General features: G+C 42.8%; 2 protein-coding genes and 1 long non-coding RNA gene across 4 annotated transcripts in view; all 3 read left to right on the top strand.

The window, feature by feature from the left end:
* Positions 1–22,529, top strand: part of LOC116579132 (zinc finger protein 11-like) — a 1,039,038-nt gene that overhangs the window by 125,428 nt on the left and 891,081 nt on the right.
* The window catches only part of LOC116579173, a 28,067-nt gene that overhangs the window by 5,010 nt on the left and 528 nt on the right, over positions 1–22,529 (top strand). The window lies entirely within an intron of this gene.
* On the top strand, positions 518–12,829 carry LOC116579149 (zinc finger protein 501-like). The gene is made up of 3 exons (XM_032324143.1): positions 518–591; positions 1,072–1,167; positions 11,064–12,829. The coding sequence occupies exons 1-3, from the start codon at positions 558–560 to the stop codon at positions 12,242–12,244; spliced, it is 1,311 nt and encodes a 436-aa protein (XP_032180034.1). The 5' UTR covers positions 518–557; the 3' UTR covers positions 12,245–12,829.

Here is a 22,529-nt window from a genome sequence, read left to right as displayed (position 1 = left end):
GCCACTCACCATTTTAGTGCAGACTGAGTTCTGGCTCACACTCCAGTGCAGCGCCTCTGATGCATGGGGCTTGTGCCTGTGCATCATCAGGAAGACCACAGCTTTGACACCAAAGACATCTCAGGAATTGTTTCTTCATCATTCACTCCCGCACCCCAAGATTTCACATCAGAAATATCTCATGATTCCTTCTGGAACATTGGTTCTTCTCCTGCATGCCAGCAGTGTTCACTGGACAAAGAGCGCTCTCACCTCTCTGTAGTTGGTAGGTTTGACTTCTCGGAGTGGAGGTTGTCAACCAGTCCTGCCCTCTGTCTCCTGGCTTTTTCTTTTATTCCACATTCATGTCCTGGAGCAGGGAAAGTCAGGTCTTGGGTTTAGCTGGTGACATTAACTCCCACTTTCATACTAGGGACCATCGTGAAGTGTGCCAATGGCCACTTGGTGACTGTGGTATTTATTGCAGGGACAGCTGACCTTCAAGGATGTGGCCATAGAACTCTCAGGAGGAGTGGGGACACCTGACCCACACTCAGCAGCAACTGTACAGGGATGTGATGTTGGAGAACTACGGACACCTCTGCTTCTTGGGTGAGGAACACTCCTTCTAGATTCCCCAAACCACACTCTGGGTTTTCTGCTTCCTGTGAAGATTGTCTCTTGGACCATTTCTGTTTGAATAACTGGAATTCAGATCCAGACAGAGAGGGGAGTGAGGAGGGGTTTGAGAAAAGCCATCATCATGTGTCCTTTTCATCTTTAGCTTCTCAAGGTAATACCCCCACTTCTGTAGATGAGTTGCAATTCTAAACACTTAGTGGCAGAGAATGGTGCTGCTCACATGTTAAACTGAAATTTCCCCTTCTTACTGTAAGGTCTATTGCTTGGAAGTGCAGGTCAGGTTGTGAACATTGGAAATGCCTCCAGTGTGTTCTAAAGGGACTGTTGGGTAACAGCTTTTGGAAATCATTTTCTAGAATTGTACAATATCCTCTCTTCTGTGCTGAACACAATCCTGATAGAAAGTTAGAATCTCTGGCGATACTCATTTTCCTTTTCTCTCATAAACAGGTCTCAATGTGTCAAAGCCAGACCTGATCACTTTTTTGGAGCAAGAGAAGCAGCTCTGGGATATGAAGAGAAAGGAAACCAAAGGCTTCCATCCAGGTAGGTGAGAATAAATGAGGCAGATGACAGAAGGGAGGCCCAAGTCTGAAGGAGGAACATAGACCTTAAGCTATGGTGCCACTAGCTGTTCTTGAATGAAAATCAGTTGGAGACATGCCTGGTTTTATTTCTCTCATGCTCCCAGAGGGACATCTACTCTCCCACATTATCAAGTTCTTGCATCCTATAGGGATTCTCCTTCAGCTCCAGTGATGGTCTGCCACATCCACAGGAAGGGCCAGGAGACTCTCCTTGGAGGGGGAAGCCCCCCACCCGCCCCAGTCTGAGAGCTTCTCCATTGATTTGAGGGCCCTGGGGAAGGCATCCTGTTTCTGAGGACCTGTATGGTATGGCCTTTGTCAGTTCTGGCTTTCATCATGAGACAAGTAGGTCAGGGTAGTTGTATTCACACTGGGTTTTGGTGCAGAAATTCCAAGAATACTGGAGACAGATTTCTAATGTTTTCTGGCTTATGCTTTCTAATGTTATGAAGGCTTTAATCTTATTCTTATAAAACTGACATTTAGTAACTGCATCAGATAACAAGCCACCTCCCTAAAATGAGACAATGTGCAGTTCTATTTCCCCTCTCTGTGTTCATTCCTCAGTGGTGAAATAATGCAATGTCTCTGTTTCCTAGCCGCCTCACATAAAGAATGTTATTGGGGAACTAGCACATTTAGAACTCAGTACTTGGAACCTTTAATAAAGTCTCACTTACTATGTAAGTCAAAAAAGGATAAACTTTATGCTTTTTGCCAATAAAATTATGTGTATTTGATTGTGTTTGTGTTTCATTCATACATGCTCTGATTCCTACTGTTAATTTTTCTCCCTGGGGAGTGGTGAGTGAATGTTATACTATGTTTAGGTGAGTTGTCATCAACATAGAATTAATTTCATGTATTTGTGGGTGAATTGTTTTCTTTCGGCATGAGAGAAAAGAGTTTCTGGAATTAAAAGTAATTTTGAAACACCTTATACCTGTGTATCATGTTTTGGTAGGAAATAAATAAGAAAGATTTATTTTATCTTTAATTATATTACACTATGATGTGCCTTGGTACCTTCCTCATTAACTTTTGTGTCTTCTGTGAGTATTTTCATTGTGCTTACCTTAGAGATTCCTTAAAACAACTTAGAGGTAAAACAATGCTTTTGAATCTCAATATTGTGAATTGCACACAAAACACTTCTTCTTGTCTCCACCCCTGCACCCACTTTGTTAACCGATGTCACAAATTCTAATATTTATGTTGTGTAGCTTATGACGTACATGAACGATTTTTATACTTTTTTAAAGACAAAATTCTGTGGCAGAAATAAATGTGACCTAGATAATTCCAACACTACAGGTTTGTATAACTGTCTAAATACTTATGTTTAGTGGAGAACTCTAGGATCCCATCTGGTTCATTTTCTGGGTAGAATCCTTTTATTTCATCTAGAGAGTATTCCTTTAATGGTTCTTGTAGGACAGGTCTACTGGTAAATGTAGAGGGGTCTTTACTTGGGATTGTCTTCATTTCTACATCTGTGGAAAAGAGTTCTGCCTGGTAAAGAATTCTTGGTGGTATTTTTCAATCTTCTAGTAGCTGAGTACATTATGCCGGCCCCATCCTTGTTGGGACTGCTGGGAATCCCACACTGCTTTTCTAGGAGCTCTTCACAAAGTGAAGTGCATTTGCCATGCTGTTTCAAAAGTCTCTTTTCATCGTTGATATTTGATGGGTTAATTATAATTTGTCACTGGTTCATGTCTTGACACTTATGCTACTTAGAATTTAGCAAGCTTGAATTGTATCTTGTTTCCACATAGGTCACCCTCATCTCCTTATGGGGTCCCCTTAATGTGCATATTGGACCACTCGTTGGTGTCCCACGAGTCCCTCAGACTCTCCTTTTCCACCTATTTCTTTGGTCCCCTCAGTAGTGAATTTAGAAAAAGTGTTTTTAAGAGTTCTGATTCTTTCTTCTGCTTCACCAAGTCTGTTGCTGATCCCTTAGTGTATTTTTAAATTCAGTAATTGTACTCTGGGGCTCTCAGTTTCTGGTTCCTGGATGTTACACTTTTTGTCTCTCTGGGTTTACATTTTGGTCATGCTTTGTTTTCCCGATAACACTTGGTTACCTGTTGTCTTCTCTTTTTCCTCCATGTGGATTTTTATCATTATAATTTGAGATACTTGCAGTTGGTTGTTGTTGTTTTGGTTTGGTTTGGTTTGGTTTGGTTTGGTTTGGTCTGGTCTGGTTTTGGTTCAGTTTGGTGTTTTTTGTTTTTTTCTTTGCAATGTATGGATCTGTATTAACTTAGGGCCAGTTTTGGAGATTTATTTTGTTCCTCTGATTGGAACATGGTTTTCTTTTTCTTTGAATGTGTTGTGATCTTGGAGTAGTATTTAGGAAAATTAAAAAAAAAAAAAAGTCTAAGGGCCTAGGATTATAGACTTGTTTTCTTCAGGAGAACACTAATAATAGCAATTCTGGGTTCTGTCACACATGTCCCAGGCATTTGTCAAGTCTGCGTTCCTGTTATTTCCCAGTTTCAGGGAGAGGTGTTACTACTTTAGAATGAGTGATCCCTGACTCTCTTTGCCTTCAGCTCTGTTGTCTCTTCCTTGTTTGAGCAGGAGCTCACCTGAGTAGCCTCCACACTGCCTCTACAGGTGCCCTGATTCCCTCTCTGTTTCCTGTGTCAGGCATGTGAAAAGGAGTCAGATTTAGTAATGAATAAAGGAAATGTGTGTTGTGTATGTTGTGTGTTGTGCATGTGGTGTATGTGTGTCCAGACAGTACATGACCACAAGCACAGAGGGTTTCTGAGAGTGACTTCTGCGGGGATAACTCAGGATTGATTGACCTGTGACTTGGTTCCTGCAGAGGTTGTGCAAATTGTCCTGGGTCAGAATCACCAGGAGCACTTGTAAATCTTGGATCGCTGTGCCCAGGCTTACATTACCATGTCAGTAGCTCTGGGGCAGCCCCCAACCTTTCCTTTCTTACCCCATCTCAGGTGGCTGTGTAGGGACTAGACCTTGAGAACCTGTATCTTGGGACACATTCATAGTAGTGTTCTTCAGGAAAAGTAGTAGTCCATGTGTAATGTAGTGAGATACACAGGTGTGTAGTCTTGGTTCTCCAGACATAGTGGACTGGTGTGTGTTGGGCCTTTCCTTTGTTGTACCTTGGATGCCTGACCATTGTGTCTACCTCTGAGTATTCAACTAGGAAACCACTCTGGCTACCTGTGTGTGGTGTGGGCTGGAATTTTCACTTTGAAGTGTCCATTCATGGAAGCTGTTCTGTGTGAGGACGGCTGGGTGAACCATTGAGTGTCAAAGAGAAAAGGAACCATCCAAACATGGGTCACCTTCTAGAAGGGCATATGTACTGTGTGCTTCCTGTTCCTGTGTAGGGCACCCAGATTCAAACCCTGACTTGACCAATAGTGAGAGGTTCCCTATACCTTCCTTTATCTGCGTGATTTCTTTGTGTTAGAAGATAATAGTATTACCACTGACCCATAAACTCTAGAACACTGAATACATTAATAGCAGATACAGCATCAGTAACTGTGAGACAGACATTGTATGCACTGTGCAGAGGAATGTGTCAGATAATAGTGAATTCTTTTTTTAATTTCTCTTGATCCTAGGAAAAATTTTTTTAAACCATACCACAGAGATAGAATCCCTTGTGTTTCTCTGAACACATCATTATATTTAAAATTTTAGCCAGAAATGTATTAGAAATTAACATATTCTGTGGTTTCTTTCGTGATTGAGGTTTTCTATTTTTATTTCTCCTCTTGGCTAATAAAGTGAAATGTATTCTTAAAATTTGTATTCTGCTTTTCATTTCCCTACACAAATCATTTTAAGATTTTGTTTCTTTATTTGAGAGAGGGAGAGAATAAATACAAGTTAGGGGAGGGCCAGAGGCAGAGAGACAAGCAGACTCCCCACTGAGCAGGGACCCCCCCAGGCAGGGCTCTTACCTAAGGCCCTGTACCAGGACCCAGTTTTTAGTCAGAAGCTTAACTGAATGAGCCACCCAGGCTTCCCTACACAAGTCATGTCTTGATATAGATTCTCATGTCCATGATCTTATATCAGACTTCTCTGTTGTTTTATCTTTATGTCTTCCCCCTCTAGTGGTGTTAGCAGTCTCCCAGGACCACACACCCAATGTCAGTTGTGATGTCAAAGATCTTCCATGGGCCTCTGTGCTCAGATAATGATTATTCCTCTTTTCCCATAAAAGACATGCCTCCAGGAGCTGGGCAGTTGCCATAAGCTTTGTGGTGCAGGCTGTCCCTGCAATCATGGCAACCTGATAGATGTACCACTGTTGTTCTTTACTTCACTGGAGATAGGATAAGTTCTACAGCTTTTATTGCCAGACAGGGGAGCATAGGCAACTCACTGGAGATTGCCTGTAATGTAGTCTGACCCACACTGACAGCCTTTGGGTGAAAGATTTCTGACATGACGTTGGATGCACACTTCTTTGTTAGGTTGACAGAGTGGCCAGAGATGTGTCCCTGGTGGCACAGTGTGCATCTTGGGGGTCTTCCAGACCTTCACAAGTGGCCCTATGGCTAATTATTGGAAGCATCTTAAAGTCAAACCTTCCAGGTACATTGACTTTGTGATCTACACTACATGTGACTGTATATCACTGCCAGGTGAGCAGCAAAAGATCATGAAGGAAAATGTATTTGTTGCTGTTGTGGATACCTGCCCCGAATCATACATTCATATATATGCCTTCTACAGTCTTGTCACTATTCCTTGAAGTCATGTAGTGATGTCATGATCTGCGCGAGCATTTCCTTGGTTGATGTTTTAGTAATACTTGTCATTCCACACGTTTGTGTATAAAAAAGCTTGGGAATATAGTGAACACATCTGGCTCTTGGGTAGAGGACAGATGAGTTTATTGTACAGGAAAACAGATGTTTCTTTCTGTGACAAAGGACTAGGTAGATACATTGGATGTTCCTTGACGATACTAGGGTTTCCTATGCTCAGAGTCTCATAGAAATGACTCAAACCCACCTCATGTGCAGTATCTCCCGGTATCAGTTGCGGGTGCGCAAATGGCCAGTGGAATTAGTGTGATGAAGACATTTATGATGTTTGCTGAGTCACAAGTCATAAGATGCTTGGACTTTGACCTGGGAATCTTTTGTCGACTGCCAGGATTGGGAAATGGTTACAGGCCACCTGGTCACAGTTTAGAATGTGTGTCATCTTGGGCTTTTCATATTCTTGGTATTATCCATGGACTTTACTCAAAACAAAACAGATATTCATGAGTGTGTTTCTTGTTTGTTCATTTACATTTACATTACATTTGGGATACATTTACATTACATAAATTACATTACATTTGGGATAGAACTAGGATGGCACTGGGGTGCTCCTGGAGAGAATGCTAGCAAACAACCTGGGGGCTCACAGCATGGAAACAGCCATCTGAAGAATACCTGGGGTGCACAGTGAGGAGAATATTCAGTAGTCTAGGAGCACATTCCTGAGAGGAAACATTCAGTGACTTGTGGCTCCCAGAACATGGGAGTTGGATGACACCATTTCCCTCTCCCATCTTGTAGCGTAAAGCAGAGCCCCATTCAGTGAGGACACTGGCTGGCTGCTTTGTTTGCACCAGGCCCCACCCCCCTGTGATCTGAGGGGACTGTTCTTTTCAGTGAGGCTTGTCTCAGGCTCAGCAAGGTAAGCCCCTGCTCACCTCACATCTCCTGAGCAGAGATTCTGCAGGGCGACAGTCCTGGTGGAGTTGATGTCCAGTCTTCTTTCACAAGCAGAGCAGAGCTCACCTAGTTCAAACTGGCGGCATTCAGGCCAGGGACCAAACACTGCCCGTAGCAGGCAAGGAGAGCCCCAGCAGACCCCTAGCCTGAAGGATACAAAGGAGACATTGTTGAGTTTTCTAATGGACAGAAGAAGTTAGAGAGTTAGACAAAAGCCAAGATGAAAGGATTTATCCCAAACCCAGAAGGTAAGGCCAGGGCCAGAGAAGCATGGAAACAGTAGTAAGGAGCTTGATGGAGAATTTAAGGCAGCAATCATAATGATACTCAAGGAGTTGAGAAAATAGTGAGAACTTGACTACAGGGATAAAAGTTAAAAAAAAAAAAAGTTGGTTGTCTGGGTGGTTTACTCTGTTAAGCCCCAGGCTATTGGTTACATGGTCCTGGAATCCAGGCTCAAGTCTGCCTCTGCACTCAGTGTGATGCATACATGTGATTTCCTCTCTCTCTAGCTCCCACCCAAACTCTTACGGCCCCCATCCCCCAGTATATATCTTTTTAAAAATCAAACTAAGGTGAACAATGCAATAAGCTAGATTAGAAATAGGCTTGATGTTAAGAGAAGGCTGGAAGAAACAGAAGAATGACTTTGTCACATAAAAGGCAAAATGAAGGGAAATACTGAATCAGAACCAAAGGAGGGAAAAGAATCATGCAACATGGGATTTAAAAAAATGTATATATATATATATTTCTTTATTTGACAGACTGATCACAAGCAGGCAGAGAGGCTGGCAGAGAGAGAGGTGGGAAAGCAGGCTCCCCGCTGGCAGAGAGCACTATGCAGGGCTCAATCCCAGGACCTTGGGATCATGAGCTGAGCCAAAAGTCAGAGAGGCTTAACCCACTGAGCCACCCAGGTTCCCCTAGCACACGATTTATTTAGGGAGCTCACTGACACCATCAAAAGTAGTAAGATTCCCAGGTCTAGGGCTTTTCTGTGCTTGGAGAGTATTCTAAATTCAACCTTCATGCTTCTTACTGGTCTAAGATGATTTCCAAATTCTTTGGTTCAAGGTTAGTAATTCATTCTTAATAATTTGTCTTTTTTAGGCATTATTTTTTTTTTGTTCTAAATTACCCTAATGTTTTTGTTTTTTTTTATGATTTTGTTTATTTTGGTTGCCTGGGTGGCTCAGTGGGTTAAAGCATCTGCCTTCAGCTCAGGTCATGATCCCTGGGTCCTGGGTTCGAGTTCCACATTGGGCTCTCTACTCGGCAGGGAGCATGCTTCCCCCTTTCTCTGCCTGCCTCACTGCCTACTTGTGATCTCTGTTAAATAAATAAATAAAATCTTTAAAAGACATAAAAATATTTTGTTTATTTGACAGAGTCATAGCAGGAGAGGGAACATAGGTACGGGGAATGGGAGATGGAAAAACAGGTTTCCTGCTGATCTTGGAGCCTGAACAGGTCTGGATCCCCATATGGGGACTCCATCCCATGACCATGGGATCCTTGACCTGAGCTGAAGGCAGAGGCGCCCCATATTTGTTATTATATAGTAGTTCATGGGATTTAGAGTTTTACCACTTTTATTTTTGATCAAAATGGGCATTACTTTCGGTGTTCTGTTAGTATTAATGTGCTATCTATTTATTTCAGATTTTTCTTTGTAGTTTTCATTCCTATACTAAGTTTCTTTTAAAAAATATTTTATTTATCTGACAGAGAGATCATAAGTAGGCGGGGGGGGAGGGGGAAGCATGCTCCCTGCTGAGTAGAGAGCCTAATGGGGGACTCGATCCCAGGACCCAGGGATCATGACCTGAGCTGAAGTCAGAGTCTTAACCCATTGAGCCACCCAGGCATTCCTCTCTACTCACTTTCATCTAATTGTTTCTTTTTATAGTTCTTCTGGTAGAAATTAAGTTGCTTGTTCCAACATTTTTGTTACCTGTATTGTATAACATAACAAAAATGAAAAACAAAGTGTACTCAGGAAACTGGCAGAAATAAACAAATAATAACCAAAAACAGTAAAAAAATTAAGATGATTTTTACGGATTTCTGTAATCATGCCATGTGTGAACAGAGATAGTTTTTACTATTTCTTGTTTAGTTTAGATTCCTTTACTATATTTATGGTTGCATAATTGTTCTGAATAGAGAATCCAGTACTCGACTCAAAGGCAGTGGTGGGGTCAATTCATTATCTGCTGATCATAGAGAAGCTTGCAGACTGTCCCTACTGAATAGGTTTCAGCTTTTCATACATCTGCAGCATTCATTAGGTTGGGGTTTCCTTCGTTCTCTAGCTTGAGTGTTTTTAGCATGACATGTTGTCCATACTCCCATATTTGTATTGTCTCCCTTAATATGATCATGTCATTTTTGCCCTTTGTTTTGTTAATGTGGAGTCTTGAAATTATCGTTTTCTGTATGTTGGAGCACCCTTAATTCCAGATCCGATTCCCACTTGATGATCTTGTAAAAAGGGAAAATGTGCTGTTGATTGAGATTGCTATTTATTGTGGGCTATGAGTGAATATTCATCATAGGCAGTAGTTTGTAAACTTTGTTGTTTGTAGTGTCTTCGTCTGACTTTCAAGAGCTGGTAAGGCTGGTATCACAGAGAGAGTGTTCTGCTAGTTCTCTGATTGTCACTCCTTGGAAATGTTTGAGGAGATTTGCAGTCCTTTCTCAGTGTCTGTTTGAATATCCAGTGAATTCATTTGGCACACAATTTTTGTTTGTTGGATTTTTTTCTTTTATTCCTCTTTCCTTCTGGTTTGTGGTTATAGATCAGTTTTGGTTTGTTTGCTTGTTTGTTTGTCTTCTGAATGCTAGAGTCTAAATTGTTCATACTTTTTTTTTTTACATTCATACTCATCTTTTGGTGTGAGTTTGTGTTCCCTGATTATCCATTGTTGCCTCTTATTTGATTCCTATAGTCAGTTAAGCTCTCCTTTTGCCTTTTCACATCTCGTTTTAGTTGCACTTTTCTTTATTCTATATTTAGTTCATGGGCTATCAATGTTGTTGATCTTTCTGACAAACAACTCTTCCTGTGGTTGATACATTCCTATCTTTACTTTACTATAGTTGGTTCATTTCAGTTTTCTGTTTCAATATCCACCGTTCTCCTAATTTTGAGCTCATGTGACCCTTTTCCTGATTGTTAGAGATACAGGAAATTGATCTGTCCTACACCATGATGATATCACAGAATTGTCTATTAGACTCTGTGCTCAGTACGTTGTGTGCCATATTGTGTGTCCATGGAGAAATGAAGTCCTGATGACTCCTTCTCAGCCATCTTTCTGACTTTGTCTGATTGACTTGATGCCTCTGTATTAGAAGTCCTCAGTATATTCTTCCGAATGTAGTAAGTGCAATGATTTTACTATTATTTGGTATCTTTCAGCTGTATCTTCACATGACACTCAGAGTTTCCTGCTAAAGCAGAGCATACAAGGTTCTTTCCAAAACCCATCAATGCACAGATAAAAACATAGTGCTGTTGAGATTTTACACTTACATAGAGACTGGGACAATGATGGGGAGAGTGACGGGCATCAAAGATTTCAGAGAAGACAAATCCAATCCAGGTCAACTGCCTTTCATGAGAATCTCACTGCCCCAAATGGTGAAGGATATAAATGTCTGTGGAAATCTTCCATTTTGAAGTCAACTGTTTCTGCAGGGCAGTATGTTTCTGTCAGCACAAGCTCCAGTCAGATATTCCATCATAGTGATTTGTGACAGACCATTTGACACATCTGGAGAGTAACCTAGTCCATGCTGAGAATAATGATTTGAGCCATTTGGAAGATAGGACTGTCCTGACCTTAAATCAGAGATTCAGAAATGAAAAACCAAGTGCTCAGTGGGATCCATTGGATAGGGGCTTCACCGAGGAGTTGAACCGACGGTATGACGAGAGGCTTCTCACTAGAGACAGAGTTGCTCAGTGCACTGAGTCTGAGAAAACATTGAACCAGGGCTCCCATGCTCACAAATGTGTCAGGACTAGGTTTGTGAAGAACCATTATGAATGTGATAAATGTGGGGAAGGCTTTCATCCAAGCTCTAACCTCAGTATGTATATTCCTTTCAGGAGACAGTCCTCACAAGGATAATGAATGTGGGAAAGCTCATAACCAGTCCTCCAGTGTTGCTGATCATCAGAGAATTCATGAGGGAAAAAGCCCTTTCACATCTAATAAACCAGGGACCATGTTTAGTCAGTCATCAAGACCAAATAGAAACAAGATAATTCCTAGGGGCAAGAAAACTTGTATTTCTAAGGAATGTTGTAAATCCTTTCACTGGCACTCGACATTATCTCAGTTCCTGCAAATATGCAAAATATCTAAATGCAAGGAATGTGGTAAAACTTTTAAGGACCCTTCATCAGTAAAGGGACATAAGCCAATCCATACTGGAGTGAAACAGTACAAATGGGCAAAGAGTGTGAAAGCGTCTACATTGCCCTCCACCCTTCCTGGAAGTCACCAAACTCATACTGGAGAGAAACGTTACCAATGTGAAGTATGCGGCAAGACCTTTAAGTGGCGCTGCGACCTTACTCAGCATCACCGAGCTCATACTGGAGAGAAACCTTACCAATGTGACGTATGTGGCAAGGCCTTTAAGTGGCGTTCAGACGTTACTCGACATCACCGAGTTCATACTGGAGAGAAAACTTACCAATGTCAAGAATGTGGCAAGGCCTTTCACCGGAGCTCCGGGCTTAGCCAACATCACATAATTCATACTGGAGAGAAACCTTACCAATGTCAAGAATGTGGCAAGGCCTTTCACCGGAGCTCATTGCTTACTGTGCATCACAGAATTCATACTGGAGAGAAACCTTACAAATGTAAGGAATGTGGTAAGGCCTTTAGCCAAACTTCAGCCCTTACTCAACATCACCGAATTCATACTGCCGAGAAGCCTTACCAATGTCAAGAATGCGGGAAGGCCTTTACCCGGCCTTCACACCTTACTCAACATCACCAAATTCATACTGGAGAGAGTCCTTACCAATGCCAAGAATGTGGCAAAGCCTTTAACAAGCGCTCACACCTTGATCAGCATCACAGAATTCATACTGGAGAGAAACCTTATAAATGTAAGGAATGTGGCAAGGCCTTTTCATTGCAATCAAACCTTCTTAAGCATCACAGAACTCATACTGGAGAGAAACATTACAAATGCGAAGAATGTGGCAAGGCCTTTTACCAGCGCTCACACTTGAGTAACCATCATAGAAGTCATACTGGCAAGAAACTTTAAAAATGTAAAGACTAGGACTAAGGATTGTAAAACCCTTACATCACAGACCTTGCATCCGATATAACTAGAGAATAACTATACACATGTAAAGAAGTCCACCCTCTCTCTCCCTGAAACTCACAACATCGTAGTTATCATATGGGAGCAACATGGTAAAATGTGATGAATGTGGTGAGACCTTTAACTGGAATTCAGTCTATACTCAATGTCCCAAAATGGACTCTAGATTTAAATCCTAGAAACATGATGATTGTGGAAAGACCGTCATTTTAATTTACATGTTCGCAAACACAGAAAGTGCTAAAGAAGGTAAATTGATTCATACAAATAATTAGAAAACTCTCTGAACATCTAATGACAATAAATGTCACAGATATCAAGTAAAAGGAGTGTATCAGTCCCTCTATTCAGACAGTACTTGTTAGTCCAAGGAAAAAGATCAAGTTAAACACTTGGAAAATGCATATGCTGTTACATTGGAAAGATTCAGTGGGGGAGTTTTTACAAGGGTACAATTAGTTTCGATGTGCATTTTGTTATATTGTGCCTTTTTTGAGGTTTGTGACCAACAAATATTAATGTATTTTATTCTCATTTCACTTCTGGAGATTGACTTAACTCGTACTGGGTGTATGATTCCGTGAGCCTGATTTTTGCTCCGTCAACGGCATCCGATGCCCTGCTGCACCCGGGGGACTCACGCATCCCAAATTTTCCTTGGAAGATGAGAACTGTGTAATACACAACATGAACGAAGAAAATCTAAATGGAGACACTGCTTAGGCTTATAGCATTGATGTAAGTTGCCATGAAATAGGTGTTCAGAACAATATTTTTCTCCATTTACTAAAACTAAAGAGGGGTATTGGTGATGCACTCATGTGGGCATAGCTTTCAAAAGTCACATGGTAGAGTAGCTGTTGGTGGTGAAGAAGCCTTCTGGACACTGGGGTAGGCAGGATCAGCAAGGTGTGTGCTGTGGTTGAACTCAAGCACTGCTCTCCCAGGGATAAAAGCCCAATCAAGATTTGAGCCACTGTAAATAGGGGACCATTCAGGGAAGCTGCTGCAGTGCATTGTGGGAACATCCTGTCTGTACTCAGTGCCATGTTCAATACAATCCCCCGCTCTGGCTCTGTCTGCCATAGTTTTGGAATATAGGTGAGCTTCAGTGGGGTGGGGTCTGGAGCTGATGACCAAAAAAAAAAAAAAATTCCTGAGGCATCTTTGGTGCAAAATGTTGGTTTATTAAAGCATGGGGACGGGAAGGGCAGTTGCTGCCACCAGGGTCCTAAGGGGTAGCTGGTTTTACACTATGGGTTTGGGGAAAGGTGAGGAATAAGAAAGCTTTCAAAATGATTTCCTTCGGGGCGCCTGGGTGGCTCAGTGGGTTAAAGCCTCTGCCTTCGGCTCAGGTCATGATCCCAGGGTCCTGGGATCAAGCCCTGCATCGGACTCTCTGCTCAGCGGGGAGCCTGCTTCCCTCTCTCTCCGCCTGCCTCTCTGCCTACTTGTGATCTGTCTGTCAAACAAATAAAATCTTTAAAAAAAAAAAAAAAAGATTTCCTTCTTTTTTTTTTTTTAAAGATTTTATTCATTTATTTGACACAAAGAGATCATAAGTAGACAGAGGGCCAGGCAGAGAGAGAGGGGGAAGCAGTCTCCCTGCTGAGCAGAGAGTCCGATGCAGGGCTCCATTCCAGGACCCTGGGATCATGACCTGAGCTGAAGCCAGAGGCTTTAACCCACTGAATCACCTAGGCGCCCCCATCTCTATTTCTTGCAATGCCTTCCCTCCCATGACCCATAGATAAGACTCTCCCTCCCCCAGACCTTCCCTAAATCTGTTTTAGTCGGAATGGCATATTCTGGACTTAGACTTGGGACTCAGACTTGGGACTCTCTAGCATGGCACCATGGCCCCAGATGAAAGCATGTGCCCCATGTCTTACACTGAGTGGTATTTTGATGTGTCTATGAGGTACACATGTGCATATGACCATGCTGTGTGTGTCATAGATACTCCATAAGAAAGAGAAATCTATCCCAATAGGAGTCCTGTGGTAGCCCAGGGAAGAGACAGAAAATATTCAAGGTGAAGAATTAGCATGTAGAGGAGGAGAAGTGTCCTGAGTTTCCCTAGTGACTCCCTAGATGTAGAAGTTATCTCCAGATCTTCAGTTGTATTTCCCTCATTTTTCTTTCCAGCTACGTAGGCACCACAACCATTCTTTCTTGCCTGTCCTATGGAGAGAGTGTCCTCAGAAAATGCTTCATTGAGATTAGACAGATGGAAAGCCAATGGGTATTAATTAAAATATGAATGATGTGGGATGTGAATCTAAGTAAAATTTGAGGAAGGTACCATCATTCAAGAGAAAGACAAGACCTGTTGAAAGGAAATGTGAGGAACTCTTTCCCATGTGGGGAGGGACCTGGAGGTGGCTCCTTTTTGTCACTGCAAAGACACAGGCAACTCTTGCTGGTGTCATCTGATGAATACATGTAATGGGGAAAAGAAATGGAAAATGCAGGTTTCTCAGGAGTAGGGGAGTCCTCTTGTATCTTGTCGATTTGATTGACCTCCTGTGTCTTCCTGAGGACTAGTACTGTTGGGAGTCAGTGATTACTGTACTATCCCTGCCCAGATCCGTGACAAGGGATGGAGGAGGTTGTTGGAGGATGCAATCATGTGGGCAGCTTTAGGATGTCACACAGTAGAATAGATGTTTGAGATGAAGAAGCCTTCTGGATAGTGCAATAGGCCAGATCAGGTATGTGCTGTGATTGCTCCCTTGTTTCCTATGTAGATCACCCCAGTCAAGGTCAGATCCAGTGTGGTTGGGTGATCCTTCAGGAAAGCTGCTTCACTGCTGTGTGGTACCTTCTTCTCTTTCCTCAGCATGATAGTAAGTGTAGTTCTAGGCTCTGCCTCTTTCCATGGCTCGGATTTGTTGGAGTAGCCATTCAGCAGTGAGCATTTCTGCCTGTAACAGTCCAGCCCAAGTGTTTCAAGAAGGGATGCAGATCAGAAGCACTGATTTCCATTGCTGGCCACAAGACAACTTCAGGTACACAAAGAGAAGCAGGATCACACACCTTCTCAGAGTCTGACTTATAACCAGAAGAGGACTAGTCCTCACCAAAATGAGGTTACGATACAATTCAAGTAACAAATTTCTTTGGTTTCATCACATGCCATTTTATTAACAGTGAGATCTTCCCAGTCAGATGCCTTATTTCTCTACACTGCAAACTGAAAGCACCATATTCAAGAAGGATTTCGCTTTTTCCGTACCCTTCTCTCCCTGCCTGCCTCCCTGCCTACTTGTGACCTCTCCCTGTCAAATAAATAAATAAATAAATAAATAAATAAATAAATAAATAGATAACATCTTTTTAAAAAGCAAATTTTATTTGAAAGGGAACACAAGCAGGGGGAGAGGGAGCAGTAGCCTTGCCACTGAGCAGGGAGCCCAATGTGGGGCTTGATCCCAGGACCCTGGAATAATGACCTGAGCTGAGGGCAGATGCTCAATGACTGAGCCACCCGGGTGCCCCCACAGGACAGACTCTTAACTGTTGAGAACAACCTAAGGGTGGTTGGATAGGGAGTGGGTGGGAGGGGTGGATGCAATGGGTGATGAGTTAAGTAGCACACCGTGATGACTGCTGGGTGTTGTATGTAAGTGGAGAATAGAAATTCTCCTGCTGAAACTAATACTATGTGCAAATGAAGTGGAATCTAGAGAAAACTTAAGGACAGAAAATTGTTACTTCGTGAAAAGATGAGACATAGAAACAAAAACACTCACTTTTAGCTCAGAAGGCTGACTTAACAGCTTGCATAGTTAGGATAAAGATCTAGCAAGTGCTGATAAGTGCTGGTTGCTACGTTTTTATAGGCTCTCATGACTCTGTCCATCCACCAATAAGCAATATAGAACTTGACGGAGTTTTGGAATATAGGTGAGGTTCAGTGGGGTGGAATCTGGAGCTGATGACCAAGAAAGAATTATTGAGATGTCTTTGGTGTAAATCAGTGGTTTCTTAAAGCACTGGGACAGGACCCCTAGGCAGAAAGAGCTGCTCATTTTCCTGATGTGTCACTGATTATATAATTGGGAGCTGGGGAGTTGAGGACAAAAGGGGTGTCCAGAAGGACTGTCATACGGGAAAGAAGACTCTTGAGAATGGGGACCTAGTTATTGTCAAGCAAAGGCTGTTTTTCCCTCCAGTGAGCTACAGATATGAAGACAGTCACCAACTTCCTGGAGGACTGTTGTATTTTTCTATCACACATCATTTTGATTTGGTTTCAGGTTTAAAAGAAATTTAATTTTACATACCTTTCCTTCTGCCTCAGTCTCCGTCAATTTTGTGGAGGGGACGGTGATGTTAGGCCCTCAGGAAAATGAGATAATGGGTCTCTGGAAGTTAGGCTATAGATATGATAAGTAAGCTTCTTCTTGTAAATCACTAGGACATGTGTAAACTGAGGATGAAAACTCCTGTAGTGACAAGGAAAACCTGTGTTCCAAGATGGCCGACCTAGGGAGCTAAGGAGTCCCAACTTCCGCCCCCGGGCTCTTCTGGGTTCTCCTCTCTGCCCTGCTTCTTGAAGGTGCCAAAAGTACCAAGTATGCAGAAATAGGAGGTACAAATTACCTTCTTTGTCTGTGATACATACTAAGAATCGATTAGATGGAGGACCTCGATCAGGAAGACTGTTGACACCAAAGATTAACTTTTTACATCCTCAAGAGTTGTCTACCTGGAGGGGCAAAGCATTATTCAAAGTCGATTTCATCTTTGCATTCTCCTGTTACTTTATGACTCCTGTTTGCAATTCTAAATCCCTCCCTCCTTTTTTTTTTTTTTTTTTAAGATTTTTATTTATTTATTTGACAGAGAGAAATCACAAGTAGATGGAGAGGCAGGCAGAGAGAGAGAGAGAGGGAAGCAGGCTCCCTGCTGAGCAGAGAGCCCAATGCGGGACTCGATCCCAGGACCCTGAGATCACGACCTGAGCCGAAGGCAGCGGCTTAACCCACTGAACCACCCAGGCGCCCCTCCCTCCTTTTTTTTAAGTTACTGTGGCATGCAAGCTTCCATTGCCTGTCTTTGAGCCTCGTGTTTTTCAGGCTCTCATAATTAAGAAATTTTTTTTTTCTTCTCATGAATCTGTCTTACCTCATTTTAAGTATTCGACAAACCAAGGAATGGAGAATGGAGTGAGGAAAACAAATTTTCCTCTCCTCACATTCATTCTGTTGTATGAACTGACCTCCACACTTCAGCCTGTATGGACCTATTTAGCAAGAGGCTTTCATTAAGGTTAAAGAATTACCTAATAACCTTGTTGTTTAACCCTTAAACTGTCCCTGCTCCCCTTCCCCCAGGGGATGTACTTAAAAACAAGTCCCAGAAACCAGCCCCAGGTAACAAAGCTCAAATACAAGTGTGGGCCAGGCCAGGTGGAGACATCTGATCAGTGGGCGGATGCATACTGTCTTCCTAGTTACCAAGGAGTATGGGCCCTACCCAGTTCTGACCAAGGTGATAGGCTGGTTCAAATGTCTACTAGGCTAAATTGTCATTCAATTGGTCACCTAGCATGTCTGTGAAGCTTTCTGTGTGTGATACAGTTTCATTAGCCACCTGTGCATGGCCAGGCCCAACCGCATGGCCTTTGCCCTTAAAATATAGTCTGTGAAACAGAAAGGTCGCCCTCTCTTATAAGAGGTGCGTCCCCGAACGTTCAGTCTGATTCTTGATGTTTGGTGTGGAATAAAGCTTTGCTTGACCTTTGCTTTATGTCAGTCTCGCTCCTTTAATCAGATACCCATTTTTGGGGGGGACCTAACGAGCCCCAGAACAGGATGTGCAGACAGAGCTGGGGATCAAGGGAAGCCATAGCTTCAGCCATAGTTTTGCCAGCCAAGGAGGCCTCAGCAGGTTGGAGCCATGAAAAAACTGCAGCCCACCCAGAGGAAGGGGCCGAGTTTTTGTAGGGAGATGCTGGGTAATGGCCAATTTCCAGAGGGATTGTATCTGTGCTGCCAGCCCCATTGACCATGCTGTCAGGGTGGAACCAGGTTCCCGAAATGAGGGGATGAGATGAGCAGAGGGAGGTTTACCGAAGAGAGGGAAAATAAGTTGCTTAGCTTGTACTGGAGTCTCACTGAAACATTAAAGCAGCCATTTGGATTTTTCTTCAACTTGATTTTTTTTTTTTAAGAATGTATTTATTTATTTGACAGAGAGAGATCACAAGTAGGCAGAGAGGCAGAGAGAGAGAGCGAGCAGGAAGCAGGCTCCCTGCTGAGCAGAGAGCCCGATGCAGGACTCGATCCCAGGACCCTGGGATCATGACCTGAGCTAAAGGCAGTGGCTTCACCCACTGAGCCACTCAGGCACCCCCAACTTGATATTTTTAAGTGGTTTCCTTTTTAGGCACCAGGACAACTGTAGTAAGACCTTTTCCTATTTTACAGTTGAGAAAGTAGTCAATATTTTCTAGAATGCATAAAATAGAATGTATACCCCATATTTCAGTGAGAATGCTGAGAATTAGAGTTCTCATATTGGGGCGCCTGGGTGGCTCAGTGGGTGAAGCCTCTGCCTTCAGCTCAGGTCATGATCCCAGAGTTCTGGGATCGAGCCCTGCATCAGACTCTCTGCTCAATGGGAAGCCTGCTTCCTCCTCTCTCTCTGCCTGCTGCTCTGCCTACTTGGAATCTGTCATAAAAAAAAAAAAAAAAAAAAAAAAAGAATTCTCATATTGCTGATTGGAGGGTAAAAACACTTTTCACTTTGGAAAATTGTGTGGCAGGTGGTTATGAAAATAAACATTTACCTATGGAAGGGGAGCAATTTGTCCCCTAAAAGGTGTTTCCTTGGTCTCAAGATTATTTTAGACTGGTATTTTAAATAAACAGAGGATAAAGGAAAAACAAAACTCTGAAATCCTGTGTTTACTTTGAACGAGACATTTGCATTTATATGGGAAAGTTTCGTCTGTCATGTGTCTCCCTCTTGTAGCGGATAGGGGAGAAGGAGGCAATCTCCAGAAACTCTAGTCTGGAGAAAACAGGGCTCGAACTGTGCTCCCAGCCCCAGCCTTGGTTCCCCTGCTTTGCATGGTGTCCTCCCAGATGCTTCCCTCTAGGATGAGGTTGGACGATTCAAAAGGATCTGATCTGTTGGCCTCCCCCTCAGAGTCTGTCTGTTGGTTTGGGTGGAGACATCATTGTTGTGTTAATTACAGGCTCCAGGTGATTCTCAGTGAGGCCAGCGGTGAGCAAGAGGGCTTTGGCTTATTTTATGAGTGGAGAGCGGTCTTTGGCTCCTGGAGGGGTAAGAGGGTCTCTGCTCCGTGAGTCTGCAGGGTCAGGTCCCTAGAGAACAGGGTTCCTACACTGAAGCCGAATTTGTGGGCATCTGTGGGAGGGGAGACCTCCCTGAAAGCAGAGAAGGAAAAGGCAAGGATTGCTCTTCCAGCAGGAGCTCACGGTTTCTGATTAGCTCCTGCCACAAAGGCTAGGAATTTGGGCCTTTTCTGCATTTTAGGATCCTGCCTGTAGCTGAGCCATTTTTGGGTGAATAGTCACCCAGAGATGTTAAAAGCAGTTCCTGTGACACAGCTGTGATTTCTCCGCATAAACCTTGTGAGAAAGAAGTCTAGAGGGCGACGCGAGAGCAGGAATGGCTGGGTGCTCCGTAAGTCATGAGTCCCAGTTCACAGGTCACATCATCCTTTTCTCGGGAAATTCCTCTTGTTCAGAAATTGCGGATCTTGATTTCTGTAGCTCTGATGTTTCTTCCTTATATTTGTACCTATTTTTAAAACCTTTTCAGAAATAATACTCAAAGTTAGGTCTTTAGAACCCTTCTCCCCGGTATCCCAGATCCTCCTCTGCCTTCTTAGAACCTGCGTTTCAATAGGCCATCAACCGTTGTCACTTTGAATTAAGTAAAGTCCGGTAAGTATTGAAAATATTTCCTTGGGACATCAGCGGAGGAAAGCATTTTCATTTATGTCCCATGGGAATGCTTTATCAGCTCTGTGCATCCCAGGGTTAAGAAAATGCATAAATAAACAGGATGGATAAGAGATCCAGAATCACTCAGAGATTTCGCAGGTTAATCCCAGGGAGTGAGTCTTGCTCCTTAAAATGTGAAAAACAGGGGCAACTGAGTGGCTTGGTGGGTTAAGCATTGTGCTCTTGATTTCTGGCCAGGTGGTGTTGAACCTGGTGGTTCTCTGCTTAGTGTTCATGGGGGTGTGCAGGGAGTATAAGATCATTGCTGTTTCTTTGAATGTGCTTGTACTACTTTTGCAAGATTTCTCTGGTGCTAATGAGTTCTGTATTAATTGTAGCTGTATTAACTGTAGGCAGTCACAAGATCTAACCGGAATGCAGCAGTTTGCCCTTATATGATGGTTCTAGAACCATCCATAGAGACCATAGAGACCATAGGTCAGACTTCTGGGCTCCAGGTGAACATTTTTTTGCTTCTATCCCTCATCCTAGTAGACTCAGAAATAAGAGCTGTTCCCTTTCTGTCATTCTGTGTGTTTGTGTTGACATTGTGAATAGAAGACAAAAATCATCATGGGCAAAAAGATTTATGTATCGTATCATTGAAAATGTTTCTTAAAGTAGTCGTCATGACAAGTTTCTATTCTGTCACTTTTCCTTTGGGTGTAACCACTTTCTAAATCTCTGGGTGTGTCCTTGAATGTACAATGGCAGATCAGTGCTGGGTGAATCAGTTCTTGTTTCCCTCATTCTTCTCAGGTTTGACCCCTGCTATGAACACCGCTTTAGGGTATCTCTGCATAATGACCTCTCTGTCATTTTAGAGTGACTCTAAGTCAGAACACCTTGGTGAAGACTTGATCCTTTCCATGTCACTAGGTGTTTGACAAAATATTCCTATAAAAATAGAATAATTTATTTATTCTCTGAGATGGTTATTAACCATTTCCCCTTAATTTATGAACAAGTGTTAGAAGCTCTCTAGAAACTAGGAAATGGTGAGAAAGGATTGTTGTCTTTCTTGCTTTGCCAGTAGAATCTATAATTGGTATAAAACCCACTCAGGCATGCTTGGGTGGCTCAGTCGGTGAACTGTCCGACTTTGGCTTGGGTCATGGTGCCACAAGTCCTGGGATGGAGCCCTGTGTTGGGTTCCCTGCTCAGGTGGGAGTCTGCTTATCTCTCTCCCTTTGCTACTGGCCCTCTATTCTACCCCCCAGCCTTGTTATTTCTTGTGTGAGTGCACTGTCTCTCTCAAATTAAAAAAAAAAAAAAATGAAAACCAGTTTAAACAAACAAACACACATTTCTGTTCCATGTCCTCCAAGAATTCCTCCTTGGAGTTCTCCCTCTTTGTTATTCCAAAATGTATCCCTTGGCGGTTGGGCTATTGCTCTCTTAGAAATGCAGACTCGCATTCCAACCCAGTCCTCCAGAACAGAATTTACATGTATGTAAGATCTCCCCTGCCCTCTTAGAATTTAATAAGTACATTTGTAACCCACTAAAACATCCCACCTAAGAAGCAGACACTACTTACACTCTATGATGTTAACACGGTATAAAAAATGTGTATGCTTGCGTTGATGCCTTTGTTTAACAGGTTATTTTGGATGAACACACAGTATTTATACTGATTTTGTGGATCCTGTGTCATTCTCTTACCTCAAAGCCAGAGAATACATTAGTGCCTGTTACTGGGTTAATAATTATCTTCCTATACAAAAGAGAATAGTCTCTGAAGGCAGAGCAAGTTGTCCTAATAAAATGGGACTAACATGAGTTCATTTCTTGGTGAGTCACAGAAAGTACACAGGGATGGGGTGATGGTGGTCACACAATGGAAACTTGATTTGCCTTAAAAAAAAAAAAAAAAAAAGGCGGGGTGCATCACAGGGAATAAGTTCCAAATAAGACACTGACAGAGCAAGGGGGACAGATTTCCTGTTACTTGGGGTTAGGGTGGATGTTCAGAAAGTGGAGTCTGGTCTTGTGTAGAGCTGGGCAAAAGGTGACACAAGAGTCTCAAGAAAAAATCTTCTCAGGACTCTGGGGGGCTCAGTCATTAAGCATCTGCCTTCATCTCGGGTCACGATCCCAGGGTCCTGAGATCGAGACCCACATCGGGCTCCCTGCTCCACGGGGAGCCTGGTTCTCCCTCTCCCACTCCCCCTGCCTGTGTTCCCTCTCTCGCTGTATCTCTCTGTCAAATAAATAAAATCTTAAAGAAGAAAAACAGA

Source organism: Mustela erminea, chromosome 19 (genome assembly GCF_009829155.1).
Source record: "Mustela erminea isolate mMusErm1 chromosome 19, mMusErm1.Pri, whole genome shotgun sequence".
In the NCBI taxonomy this organism is placed as follows: domain Eukaryota; kingdom Metazoa; phylum Chordata; class Mammalia; order Carnivora; family Mustelidae; genus Mustela; species Mustela erminea.
Note: the sequence above shows the minus strand (reverse complement) of the source record. Positions and strands in the feature narration are given on the sequence as shown.